General features: G+C 41.8%; 1 protein-coding gene across 1 annotated transcript in view; it reads left to right on the forward strand.

Annotated features, from left to right (window-relative positions):
• The window catches only part of nrg3b (neuregulin 3b), a gene marked incomplete at both ends in the record, with an annotated part of 198380 nt that overhangs the window by 110368 nt on the left and 72491 nt on the right, over positions 1-15521 (forward strand). Inside the window, one exon of the mRNA XM_079757309.1 lies at positions 8579-8714. Coding sequence (XP_079613435.1) covers positions 8579-8714 — 136 coding nt within the window. The remainder of the gene's footprint in view (positions 1-8578; positions 8715-15521) is intronic.

A 15521-nucleotide genomic window follows, 5' to 3' on the forward strand; every position in this document is an offset into this window, starting at 1 on the left:
CTCTCTGTGTCTCTTCATCTCCCTCCCTTGTCTGTATCTGCAATGTATCCTGATTTTAACAGTAGCAGTAATGGAAAAAACGAAACAAGTGAAAACACAAGAACCCGCAAGAGATTCAGATCAAGGCCTGAGTTGAACTAGATTCCATGCCGGGGACTTTAAGAGGTTGGCTGGGAGGGGGGGGGTATTCCGACTGTGGTTTGTTTTGAAAGTCTGATCTCTCTCGTGTCCTTATTTGTCACAATCCCAGGAAGTCGAACTGCTCCAATTGTGAGTGTGAGTGTGTGTGTGCGTGTGCGTGTGTGTTAGTGTTTGTGTGAGTATGAGTATGAGTATGAGCATGAGTGTGAGTGTGTGTATGTGTATGTGTGTGTGTGTTTCGTTTTTTGATGTGCAGTGACAGAGGCAGAAATATATATATTTTTTTTTCTCTGCCAAATACTCAATAGGGACCATATCTTTTGTAAATAACCTATGGGGCTTAATATGATGGTTATTAATTTATGAAAGAGCATTTTTATTTGGATCAGAGTTTCCTGGAGTGTTGCCTTAAACACGCATTGATTCCTGATTGGAATCTCATTTAAACAAACACAACACAACAAAAAATACATTAAAAAAACACAGCTAGCTTGTGTCCCCTATAGTACTGCAAAAGTTACCTTTGACAATTCCAGCTCTGGAACAACATGAATACCCTAGTCCAACCTAAGCAATGCAACGAACAAACACGCAGAGTGATGGTGTGTTCCTGAATCCTTGGACGCCAGCCTTCCGAGTTGCACTTTTGACGTAATTTCCACTCTCGGAGCATTTATAGCATTCCTGTTCGTCTTTGTGATTGTGTCATGAAATTGGCTAGTCGTTGTTTATTGTTAGCTACATTAGCCTCTTTAGCAAACCAGCCCGAAAACAAACAACACAACTTTACATTGTATTGCACGCACAGCAAGACCATAAATTGGTGACCGGAATAAAGTAGCAATGTAATCAAGTGTGTAAAAGTATTTAAAATCGACATTAAAATGACCAACGTGGTACAAATACAAAGAAAATAAATCTCTTCACGGGCGCAGCCATTTTGTTGAGAGCGTCATCACTGCTCTCGGTGTACTCTCAGAATTCCGAAAGATGAAGACAAAAAGGGGGCATGCCTCTGAGAAATGCCGCAAGAAAGCTGGGAGATCTTTGACTTTCGACTCGGAGGTCTGGCGCCCGAGGATTGAGTAACACATCATTAGTTATCACCAAATAAAAAACAGCCATCTCAGCTAGCTATCTATAATGAAAATCATCACACAAGCTTTGTGTGCACTTCAGTAGAATATATCAACATAAATGTGTACATATGTACAGTGGCGGCTGGTGATCAAAAATGTTGGTGGGGCACAGTGAAAGACAGGGGGTCTGGGTCCCCCCCCCCCCCCCCCCCACCATAAAAAAAAATGGAATTTAATATATTGGATTTCCTATACTCTGGTCCATTTTTGGGATGGCCACTACCTATTTACCTACTATTCATTCAGATTCATGTCCTACATCCTGACTTGCAGGGCCTGGACAAGCTTACACTGCATATACAGACCTTCTTTATAGCCATTCCACCAGCCATTGCTATTTGACCCATTGTTGTTATTCTGATATTGAGACAAATCATGATCACTGTCCTATACCGTCCATTATTGTGAGTCTCAATGTCAACTTCAAATGCAGTTAGAAATATGGGGCAGATGCTTCATTTAGTTTATATGCCACAGGCCGAAACACTAAATTAATCTGTAACTTACTTGCTCCTTTTAAGTATAACATTGCTTGGGGAGTCCAATTCCTCCACTGAAAAGGGTGGAAAGCAGAGATGTGGACTCGAGTCACATGACTTGGACTCGAGTCATGATTTTGATGACTTCAGATTCGACTTGACAAAATTACGCATGACTTGCGACTCGACTTAGACTTGACTGCTATTGACTTGAGACTTGATTCGGACTTTGCCTCTTTGACTTGTAATGACTCGACATGTCTTGAGTCATAAACATTTATTGTTTTAGATATCTAACCTATTTCCCGCCTAGAGGGCTAGACACCCAAGACGCATTCACTTCCGTGAAGATGAAAAAAAAACAGCGAGCGAAGACAAATCTACACTTCAATAATATCAAAACGAAATTTCGATATCGTTTATACTTTATTCAGAATAACAGTTTAAGTTTCATAACAGCTGCGTTTTGAGTTGGTCCCATTGAAGCCGTCTGGCCAGCCTCTGACACTTACGACATCGTAAGTAAATCATTGTTCAACCATTTACCTTCGTTCAAAAAATATAACAAATCTACACACTCGTATCTTCAATAATATCTAAACTGAATTTCGATACAATTTATGCTTTCTTCAGAATCACAGTTTAAGTTTCGTATTGGCTTCGTTTCAGTTGGTCTCATTGATTTACGTTGACGCTGGAGGTGAGGACGTTCAGCAGTGTTGCCAGATTGGGCGTTTTTTACCGAACTATTGGCCTACGTTTTGAGGACGTTCAGGCAGTGTTGCCAGATTGGGCGGTTTTCCCACCCTATTGGGCTACTTTTAAAAACATACGATTTCAGCGCATGCGCATATCATAACACATTTGAAGACAGAAACAATGAACAAATTATAACTGTATTGATAAGAAATGACTGTACATTAGAGTGATATGTTGAAATTATGATCAATAGCCTAATAATGACATTATTAAGTAAAAATACATGGTGACTTGTTCAAGACTTGAAAAAGTTTGGGACTTTGACTTGGACTCGACTTGGCTTTGGTGTGACTTTGACTTGGACTCGACTTGCCTTTCCCTGTCTTGACTTGGGACTCGACTCGGACTTGACTGCTAAGACTTGGGACTTGCTTGGGACTTGTCCCATCTCTGGTGGAAAGTGCTAAACTCTCTGCTAGTTAGCGATCTATCTCTTCTCTACATGTAGTTGTGTTGCGTGAATGCTGCTGAGGGAGGTAGCCTATTTGATTGATTCGCTGAATTGTCCAATCATGTCGTGATAACAAAAATTGCGCCAATGAAAAGCTGTCTCTGCTTTATAGACAGCAAAAGGTTAGCGAGCTTACATTGACTTCAACGTGGCCGGCGCCCCTCACTTGGGGGAGGGCTTTATTTCGAATGACCAATAACTAGCCTAGCCCAAATCATTGACGTTCAGACGCATTTAAATGGTTGCTGGCAGTGACAAGTATATCGCACAATTAAACAAGGATAAACGCTATGTATTTTTGTTGATTTATTTTGTATTGATAATAGTTGATTAATAGTTGGCAGATATATTCAAGTGAATATTTCAGGGAGGGGCGACGCCCTAGCGCCCTCTATTGACCCACCGCCACTGCATATGTATAGACAACGGCAGGAGACAAATCTAACACCAACAGTAAAGCTTTTGCTCCTTGCTGATCGTGTCAGGCACAGAGGAGAATCAAACTGTCAAACACTTCCCTCCGCCAACAAGGCATCTTTTTGGGATACAAACTCCCAGGCGGTAATAGGCTGGTGTAGGAGGGGCTAACAAGTTAATTGCGGTGGTTTGGTAGAGGCACCAACCTCTTGATTGGCAGTCCAAAGGGAAAATACATCCATAACAAGATTATGGAGTGCTTCATTATCATAGGGTCACGGGCGGCAATAGATGGAGACCTAAAAAGAAGCAAGTATAGGTGTTTATTCCGCCTTAAGAAAGAAAAGCACACACAACAAAGAGCAAATAGGAAAATAAACACTAATTATTGGGGTGGCCCTTAGCCTGTCGAGTGTATCGTGTTTCATGTTCCTCTCAGCTCTCCGAGCTCGTTGCACACTCCGCTCCATTAGCCTTCATCTGACGGACCCTTCCTCTCTCCGCCCAAGCTTTTAGAGTGTTTCCTGTTGGACAAGAGGATTAAGTCACAAACCTCCGCACTGAAATACTTTTCCCTCTCGAAATGTGTGTCTTTATTTCATAATGTACCACAGCTACTGAAGTTAAACTGTTCAGTGTTTGTGCACTACCCTTGGCTAGCTCATCGCCCCATGTTAGGCTCCCTTATGCTCCCCCTGCCGTTTTTCAAGTCAATTGGCATAAATAGTAAAAGAGGTTCTCTCTTTCTTATTATCCTTTATCACAGTGGCAACCTCAAAGCGCCACATTTGAAAGATTTTGACAATCCGTAACCCTATGTGCACTCATACACAGGAAAGGACAACTTCTAAAGTGTTATTGGGTAAAGGAACAAACCACAGGAAAGAGCCACACAAAAAGAACCCACTCTTGAAGTGCAACGGGTTCAGGGAATTTAGATCCACCAAAATAACTGAGACTGAAATGTGAACGAACAAGCTTAACAGTATTAAGCATAATCTAGCCAGTAAATCCACAGTAGTGGAGTAGACAGAGCGGATTTCAGGCTACTGGCTAATGGTCATAGTAATAAAAACATCATATCTACAGCTGTGGTTTGAAGATACAGGGGTGGAAAATAGCAGAGCCATAGAGAGAGAGAGTTGTGTCATTCTCGTTCATGCCATCAAGCCAATTATTTCAGAGCAATGGACGATCATTGAGACCCTCAATAGCTCCAAACATTGGGAACTACATGCAGCAGAGCCCCGTTAAAACAGCAGTGCTGTTGATATTCAGGCTACTTATTATCTAGTTTTAATTCAGTTTGCAATATAATTGACATTGTGTCACAGTCAGAGTTAGAAGATTTTAACTTACCTTACCTTACCTGTCCATTGAGTAATCAGTGTGCAACAGGTTAGACAAGCCATCTCCACACACTCAGGGAGAGATCTCCTGCATGGCAGCATGGAGCACCATCCCATGTATCATTACCTGTAAACTGTACAATAAACCGGCTATCAACTCCACCACCCTGGGTCATTGTCTCTAGAGGAGCCCACTAAAAGTCATCTAGGTGGAGTGAGGCAGCCACCTAGGTGGCATGTAGCAAAGGACCTTGTTACACTGCTGCCCAATGTGGGGCCTCTCCAAAGCGCTGTGGACCAAGAAGGGCTGTCTGAGGACGCACTGGCCCCCAGCAGCAGCGATAGACAGCTGCTACCCAACACCGGGCCTTTCCCCAGGGGTGGGAATCACAGGGTAACTCACGTACACAATACGATACACAATACACAATACACAATACCTCGATACCGACAATAACCCGTTACAGCGATTCTGCAATAATCAATATATTGTTAGTCAATCCTATAACAATACATCACGATATATGTCCAACGATGAATACAAAATGACTGAAAAGGTAAAGTGCTGGAAAGTGCTGGTCATTATTCATGGTCCGAGTTTTTCAGTTGCTAATCTTTGGTTAGCAAACTTCCGTTCAAGTTTCCTTCGTTTATGTGCTTTATTTTTTTAATTTAAATATCGGTATTTGGGGCAATATTTACTGTAACACTCTTCAGGAATGAAGCATAAAAATGCAAAATAAATTCTTAAAAAATTCTTAAAAATATATGCATATATCTTTTAAAAATATAAAAATATTATATCAATATTTGGCACCAGTGTATCGATTCTCGTATCAAACAAAGAAGGGCCAGGATATATCGCCGTATTGCTATTTTGTCCCATCCCTAACGGGGAGGCAGCACACGACCGGCACAGGCAACCGTCTGCCGCTAGCCCGCCCAGGCATCCAGCCCACTGCAGCAACCCAGGCCCGGCTAGCATCGCCGCCCAGCTGTCAGGCCTCTGCCAGCCTGTCCAGACGTCCCTGCCATGGCCACGTCCGCCAACGCCTCCGGACTCTAACCATACAATAAACCGCCTTTCAACACCCCCACCCTATGTCCCGGAGGATCCCGGTTAGAGTCACCTAGGTGGAGCGTGGCCGCCACCTAGGTGGTGTGAAGGAATGGACCCTGTTACAGCCTTGATAACATGATACCTACCGGTGTCAATCACATCGTCGTTTTTACGACGATGTGAATAGAACAATGACGAAGAGTTTCAAGCTATTACACACTATTGTGAGATGCATGGCTGTTTTTATGGATGGGAGAGATGATGACAAATAAACCACACTGTTGGAAATGTCTGCATGTTGGATGGACGAGGAGATCGAGTGCTGTGCCTACCCCTCGCTCTGACCCAATAACAAGGCATCTATTGAAAATCATCATGTCGTTACCTCATGCTGTTTGTCATGATAGTCTTTTGTGACGGTTTCGATTGCCTCTGCTCACTAGCATAGACTATTTTAAACCTTCTCTTCAAAAAGGGAAGCAATATGTCCTGCCTCTATTCTCTGAGCGCATGGTGCGGCCCCATGAAGGACAGCCAGACATGATAGAATCAAGGCGTGGTTGTGGCTGAGTCCAAGGACGCGATGGATCAATGAGCAGAGACCGAGACATTGAAGCACTATTGATGTTTGTGTTTATGAAAGCTTCAATCATAGGGCCAATACGTGCGTTGCTTATTGTGCTTACAGATTAGGAATTACAACTCTGAGTTACTGAACGCTTGTGCCTAAAAAACAAACACAATTACCTTGTGTAGGTCGCGGCCATGTCCTGTCGTGTGCATCGCAATCAGATTCAACGTCCCTGACAGCCTAAAATCCATCTGAATTTAACATTAATTTTCATCCAAATTTGGAGCAATGTTGTATTAGAATATAATGACATAGAATAGATCTCTACTGCATACGTTTGGCTTTACTTACATAGGAGATTCCCTTTACAAATCACAGCGGTCATAACACAAGTGATTTATGTTAATTTAGTTATTATGCTTGATTTCCAATTGTAGTAATGGTTAGGTCAGTACATGTCTATCTATAGGGTTTCCTTCTCTTTTGTTATGTTAATTGTATATTAATATGGGAATAGCGTTCTGTGCTATTTTTGCCATATAAATGCCTATTTCTGTTCTTTGTGTTATACAGCCGCTTCTTTAGTAATTGAGTCAGCTCAGCCGTGAGAGGGATGAAGTGAAACTACTTCTCTTATGACATTAATACCACTACTCTTGTAAATGACTTATTCTACTCATGCTATTCTAGTCATGTTTCCTTAAATGAGGTGTGTAATTGTTTAAGTCGTATAGCGTTACCTCACAGCCTTGTAGGACTTAGCCTATTCTAAAACCCCTGTGTCACCCTTTATCCTCCTGTAATAGACCAGACCAGCTTACCAGAGACTGAGCAAATTGGGTACAATTTGATATCTACTCCGGTTCTCGGTTATGTGCATTGATTAATACACCTCAATTTAGGCCGAACCTTTTGAACCTTGAGATGATGTGCTGTTTTTTGTAGTAGGTGGAATGCTTTGTCACTGGAGGTCGTACATTTAATAGACTTCCCACAAGAGGCTTTCCATGGCAACACATTGAACATTGAGTTTGATACGCATGGCTGTTGTTGTTGGATTCAGAGCCTTTGAGCCTATATGGCTCTGTCTTGGTGGATTTACTTCTTTATTCTTTAAATACAGGTGACTATTCTGACTACTTGATGCTGAAGCAGCACAATGTTGGCTAACTCTCCAACACTTCAATCTTATCGTCTCATTTTAGCCAGTGATATCATTATTCCATACTTATAGAATGTAAAATTCTACTCGCAAGCAGGTCTGTTTGCAATACTCCAAAAAAATTTGCATTCTGTTTACTTGTTAGAAAATATCCCTCTTTTGTGTTAAATAAGCAAAGTGATGCGCAAATTGCAGCTCTTTGCAATGACCTTTCATGAAGCAACAAGAACCACGTAAAGCATCAATCTTTTTGGCCATCTATTGAGCATCTGCATCTTTCCATGGCTCTGATTAAAGGTAAACGGACACAATCTGGAGCCAATGGGAAGGCTTGGCTGCAGGTGGTGGAGGCCGGTCCCACCCTGATTCAGTGTAATGAGTGTGATTGGCTGCCCCCGTGGGTGGATTATGTGAACAACCTCTCAGCCGAGTGGTTTCGCCTTGGGAATGCTTCTCAGGAGAAGCTCAGACTAAATAAGTCTTCGATGTACTCTGGAGGTATTTCAGCTCAATAGTTCAGCTTGCAGCTGAGCTCTTCCTCTATTGTGTGTTCCTAGTGTTTGCCTCTTCCTAGTGGAGGATCTGTCATTATTAGGTTTGATTGAACGTCGTAATGCCCTGCCCTGTTCCTTTTGTGGCCCACCGGCTGAATAAAGACCGTAGATCCTGCTTTAGCGCTTTCATGCCTTTGCTTCCTATGCGTTAAGACAGACAATGACCACATTTAACACTCACACTCAGGTTTGATTCCAAACTGTGGTCCTAGGCTATATTTCTCTCTTCATTTCCAATAAGGTAAGGCGCACAGCCCATAAACACACATTCAATACATAAAGGGGGCCCTTTTTCATTGTCTGAGCGACTAGCCCTCAAGATGTCTTCCTTGCCGGTCTGTTCATCTGAGCCAATGCTGTCCATCTTGCTTTGAGTTCCCCTATTACTTCCCAGGCTGGATTCCCCTAATTACCAGGTATAAGTTGTATAACTCGTGTGTGTTTTAGTGTTCGACCCTAATGAAAAGCTCTCTCTCTCTCTCTCTCTCTGGTGTAGCCGTGGACCCGACCCTGCCCAGCCTGCGCTCAGAAGTGTTCAAGCCGTGCGTAGAGGACAAGGACCTGGCCTTCTGTCTGAACGACGGGGAGTGCTCCATCATCGAGACCAGAGCAGGAGTGCATCGACACTGCAGGTAGGCATCTGTGTGTGTGTGTGTGTCTATGTGTGACATTGTGTGTGTGTGTGTGTGTGTGTGTTTGTCAGTGTTTGTGTGTGTTTGTGTGTGTGAGTGTGTGTGTGTGTGTGTGTTTGTGTGTGTGTGACTGTTTGTGTGACTGTGTGTGTGTGTGTGTGTGTCACAGTGTGTGTGAGTTTGTACGTACGCATGCATGTGCGTGTTTGCTCTGGTTCAGACGCATTCAGTTTCCTCCCCTGTATCGACGCTTTCCTGTGTTTGCCCTTGTCGTCCAATCTGTGACCTTGGTGTGGTTTTCAGACCAATGCCCCAACACACACACTGACACACCCACACACACAGACACACACGCACACACACACACACACACACACACACACACACACACACACACACACACATACACACACACACACACACACACACACACACACACACACACACACACACACACACACTACCACACACAAAACCCTCCAGCTAATGCACGAGTTGATTTAGGTCTAAGAATAGGAGGTTAATTTAAGAGTCTAACCAAAACACAAAAGCAGAACAATTACCTGGGTAGTAAGGGGTCTGGGGACATGCATTAGGGACTCGTATTATCTCATGGTTAACCTTATGTTCACATTGAACCGCTATGCAAATGGAAAGTCATATTTAAACCACTACTCACGAGGAGAACAGGCTCAAAGGACTCAATAATTACAGATCTTGCTCTTATAATCATACAAATTAATATAACCAAACGACACGTGTTCCTTACAATGGATCTATTTAAATTAATACAAAAATAATGAATGATAAAACCTACAAAGCCCATAAGCAGGTTGTTTGGATTATTATGTTTCTTTCCCCACCGGTTGATTAAATTATTTACCTAATGAGGCCCATGGCTAGCTTTTTAAGAGCTTTACTCTCGTCTCACAAACAAACAGCCACATACTCCTAAACACATTCATCTCTGACCCATGGAGGCTCTTCACCAGTGGATCCCACCATGGTTCCAGGGGGTCCTCGTAAATATTTGGTTTTTAATTTGTAATGCTTTTAACAATGTAAAATACGACTATTTTACTAATTAGTTAAATAGAAGTATATGCTGATTTAAGAGCAGGAGTAGAATAAGACCCCTGAGCCTCTTCCATTTAAAACACACTGCAAACATAATAATAATGCCTCTAAATGATAATAGTTGAATGTTAGTCCCAGGGAAAGCATGTGTGGCCCGGTGTGTATGAAGGGGCACTTCAACTACACTGCTCAGATTTTAGGTTCTATTCTTTTCAGTTCTCAGTACTACAGCACCGTACAAAAGATGAAAGGTGGTTGGGAAAAACACTGCTTTTAACCATTGCTTCCTACAGCTTAACCCAGTGGTCCAGCAATCACTTCCTGTGATTTTTACCACAGACTTTCATTCCAGACAAACCAAGAAAGTGATCCCTGCATGACATGCCATGTTGCCACAACAAAAAAACGGAGTAGATTGATGGCCCAAGGCAACCAATTGTTGCTGAGGGGCAGCACACACACACACACACACACACACACACACACACACACACACACACGCACACACACACACACACACACACACACACACACACACACACACACAGTCATTTGGTGAATGTCACCGTTGTTGATGCCCACACACCCTCCGACGGTCTCCAGACTCCCCCAGAAGTGCGGGGCTGTAATTAGCACCAGAATCATGGCTCTTTTTTTTACACAAAGTGGAGAAACCTTTGGGGGACCACACCTGGCTGGGGACTCATTTCTCCCTGGCTGAAGGTTGTGGTGTATGAGGGAATGATTACAGGGTTGGTGGAGACCTCTTGGAATTTGAAAGGTTTCACTTGCCTCAGCCAAGCCCCGGCGGTACGTCACGAGAAAGAAAAAAACCTCATCCGACATCAGAAATCACTGTTGTTGATGCTGGGTTAGAGCCCTCCGGGGCCAGGGGCCGTCTGAGATTGGGAGGGAAGCTGTGATGGAAAAGGGACCATTTTCACCACATCAGCATGAAATGATGGCCTTACCGGGTCTATCTAGCATCATAATTTGAGGTATTATGGCGTGAAGCAGGCGAAATTAACTTCTTTATTCAGCTACACTGGTTCTGCCAATCTTCAAAAAGTTATGAGCACCAGCAAAAATGCGGGAGCCCCCATCAGAAGGTAGCCCACCTAGTAACAATCCATTCAGGTTTTGGTATCGGTTCATTTAAAAGAAATCAATCCAAAAAAGATTAATTCATTGCGGGTACTACATTAATAAGAGTGATGCTTTGGAATCACACGTTAGATGTTAAAATAATAGTTAATAGATTAAAATCCACCTAGCAAAATTCAAAATGTTATGGTATATTTGGCAAGGAAACCTACATCATTTATATATTTTCTAATCTATGAAGCTATAAGAGGTTTGATGTCAATAACTCAACTCTATTTGTTTATTTTATAGAAGTTATGTATAATTACTTTTTGTGTGCCTCGCGTATGTTAACCTTTTGTAGGGCAGTTAGAATAAAGCTAGCCTTTTTTAGAATGACTAGAGGGCAATTTATGTGATTCATTCATGAACAAAGTCAAATAATAGTCTTCAAGTTTATGATCTGAGGGGGACTCTACAAACAAACCTTAGCTCTGTTACTTTAACAGGCAACAGAAAGACAAACCCACACATTCACCTCTGGAAATAGAGTTGTATCGTACCTTTGTTAGGCCTTTCAAGGAAAGATGTGATACAACGCCGTTTATGAATTGATTACAATGCTGTAATCGCTAATTTGAGTAATTAACGGTCACAAAACGGTCCATTACTACCCCTATCTGCATGCAGCCAGGGTGTAGCATGTGTAGTATGTGTAATTTGTGTGTGTGTGTGTGTGTGTGTATGTGTGTGTGTGTGTGTGTGTGTGTGTGTGTGTGTGCGTGCGTGCGTGCGTGTGTGTGTGTGAATATTTGCATAAAAACAAGTGGCACAAAGTACTTGTAAGGGAAGACGTTTTAATCCATGCCTTACTCTTGGAGGCTTTTCTGCTGCCCAATATTACAAGAAAATAAGTGCATGCAGAAGATGGATGTATTTACTGAAAAAGTGTATTTACGTTTAAAGGACTAGTGGAACTTAGCGGTCATTATCTCCTCATATACTTCCTCGCAGCTGAGTGTTGTTTGTCTATGCAAATTAATCCTGCACTCCATACGCTGTGTGGGTTCCCAAAACAAACCGGCATTTGGGGAATGTATTACAACACACCAACCTTGCACATGCACACACACACACACAGACTCACACACCATATATTGCTGTTGTGATTTATGAACACAAATAATTCCTATATGGAAACTTGGTTGTGGATATTTCTTAATTGGTAACTTCTTCTTTCATTGGCTGCTGTATTGGAATTTGTTATTGATAAGTACAATGATATTAATGTTGAACTGGACTTAGGGCAAGATCTGATTAAAATCTTATTAGCTTGTATAATTATGTAAAACATATAGCAAAAGCAGTATTAAAGCTTCAATTCGAAATAAAGAGTATGTTTTTTTTTGCTGAATAAAATCGACGCCTTACTATTTAATAGAAACATTACAAATTTAAGCATTTTTTAATGTTTTCATTAAGTGACCTAATAAACCAACCATAAGTCATGTCTTCCATGATTAATCAGTGAATATTTAATTTTGTCTATAAAAAAAGCAGTTTCTGACACGTTGTGACAGCTGAAGCTCAGAACTAACAAACTGTTTTTCTTTGATGGTGCTAATGCAGAAATGAGTCACCATTTCACAACTTCAGTGTGTCACAGCTTCACCCTGTCACACCACATTAATGACAGAATGGTGTTCTGGTATTTTCCTGACTAGGGCTGTATGGACATTGACAAAAGAAAGCTCTCTCTACCAAATATGACCCACAATGTATATCAGACTCTCCCACTCTCATTTGCCAACTGGGCTAAGGTCAAGAGTATTCTCCACCATGCAATTGTGTGTGTGTGTGTGTGTGTGTGTGGGTGTGTGTGTGTGTGTGTGTGTGTGTGTGTGTGTGTGTGTGTGTGTGTGTGTGTGTGTGTGTGTTTTTGCGTGTGTGTGTGTGTGTGTGTGTTTGTGTTCCGCAATCAATGCAAGTGAATGGAGATGTTGTTATTGCAATTAACATGATCTTCTTATGAGAATGATATGATTAACTGGAGCCATTGTCCGAACAATGTCTGGAACACTTGATGGATTGCTGACCAATTAGCCTGCTAGCCACTGTTGCTAATTAAGAGCGATGCTGGCTGTTCCGGGCAAATCCAAGTCAACTAAATCCTTCAAAATAAGAGCATTCGCTTCGGCGAATCCCAGTAAACCCCTGCTATATTTATCTGTTTATGATCTGATGGGAGAGAACATACATAATAGAAGGAACTATAGGCTCCATGGACTGTTAGGTCATAGGAAGGCGGGATGGCCTGCTTCTTGGCTCAGGCTTAAGTGAGTTAGACAGGCCGGTTAGATGGAGACTCACAGAAGGAGGGCGTGACCACTGCACATCCTCAGCATGTATACTCCCACCACAGGTCTTCTCCTCTCAGTGGGAGGACGGAGTAGTGGGTGGGGGATGCGGTTGTAGCATGGTACACTTTAATGATAGATAGATGGATAAAAACTTTATCAATCCCCCCGAGGGGAATTTTCTTTGTTACAACAGCCAGCAGCAGTGGGACAAAGAGGATAAGATACAATCCAATAGAAATACAAAGTGATAATGCAAAAAAAATATTGCTAATGTAAATGCTGAAAAAAGGACAAACAGAACAAACAGGGCAAACAAAACAAACGGTATAAAAATTATAAATTATATATTATAAAGTATATAATTTATTGTATTTAAGTACCTGTACTTAAATACAAATGTACCAGTACTAGTGAGTAGTACCAGTACTAGTACTTAAAGTGTATGAATGGCTCAGCTATCATCCTGAAATACCCTCCTCAAACAGCAGAGCCAAGGCATAACGACCACATGTTTACCCAGTTCATCCAGGAGATGCGTCCCTACACAGTCTGGACACAGGACATGTGTCAATGAGTGAATAAATGCTGGACTTACATGCGATACATCCAGAGTTACATCTCTCCAGAGCCGCAGGGACGGCCGCCCTGTTTGATATGCAAATAATGCGAGCTTGTGTAATTGCGGAGGCTTTAGGATCAGATTGACATTTTCCAGGACCAACAACAGATTAGCCCTCTCTGAAATCCGATGAAATCCCACAGACATAATTCCTATTGTGAGGACAGCTGTGTAAAACCCAGAATCAATGCGTTCCCCCATCGATATGAACACGCCTAGGCAAGACGTATCTGTAGAAGATTTATTTGGCACCACACACGTGCACGCACATGCACACACACTTACATGCCCACAAACACACACACACACACACACACAGACACACACACACCACACACAGACAAACACCCACACACACACACAAACACACACACACCATACACACACAGGCACATGTCCACAAACACACACATACACACAGACACACACACCACATTGCATACACGACACACACACACACACACACACACACATGGAATAATGTATAGATCATATTATTCTTTTTTAAAACAATCTCAAATCCAAAGACCCATTTATCAACAAAAAGCACATTTTCAACAGTTGGTGGAATACGTGCAGATGCAAAGAAAAACCCTGCCTTATTCCCCACTAAACTCTTCATATCTCTATCTTCATGAGGGGTGTTAATGACATGGCTACGGCGACACTTTATCCCGGGGCTTGAACTGCTTTAAACATAGATGATGCAAAGAGACTGCAAGTTAGCTTCCCAAGTAATGAGCTTATCGGGTAGTGAGCTTGTGATGCGGAACAGCATGGTGCCATGTGGGACAAAGATTGTCCACTGTAGCAACAATTTCAATTGAATTCCCTTTGAACAACATTCAGTGCATTATGTTTGTTTGAATAATAGCAATACTTAAGAAATAATGTGCATGTATGTGTGTGTGTTGGGGGTTGTGTGTGTGTGTGTGGGGGGGGGGGAGGGGGTGTATGTGATATTGTTCCAATTGTATAATAAGGAGTTTACCAATGTCACTGTTCATTGAATTAGACATTAGCAGAGGCTTAATATAATGATATCATATTATTATTATTATGCTGTATTTACTCAACACTGCAGAAGAAAATTTGACAGTATTTTTCAATTGCTTGAACACATTTTGCAAAAGCTTGAACACATTAAGACACAACACTGAGAAATATACCATTCACATCTATGATGAATTGAAACTTAACAATCCTTTGTCAAAATGTCACTCTGATGACAAAATGATACACACGTATCATATGAATACACTTTTAGATCAGCAGCAACACACTAGTCTACTTTGCTTTAAACACTGCAGTCTTTCATATTCACTGTTTTTATTCAGTTCCAAAGAAGGCACGTTTTCACAACAACCAAAAAATCAATTACTCAATACTCGACATTGCAGTACGGTACTTTACACTACAGTAAATTCAGTTAAAGCAAAAATAAAACAAAAATATACCAAAAAACACTACTGTACTGTAAACACAGAAAAACACAGTAATTGTGCATGGGTGGGCTTACGGATCCTCGCCTTGTGTGCCGAATACATCCATGGATTGACCTTACATGTATATGACCATTGGCGGTCATATACACGCCATCTTCAAGTCAAAAAAAAACCTTCTATAGAATTTAGAAATGGCGAGTATGCGACTTCTAATTGTTTATGG

This window comes from Pollachius pollachius (genome assembly GCF_949987615.1).
Source record: "Pollachius pollachius genome assembly, chromosome: 19".
Classification (NCBI taxonomy): domain Eukaryota; kingdom Metazoa; phylum Chordata; class Actinopteri; order Gadiformes; family Gadidae; genus Pollachius; species Pollachius pollachius.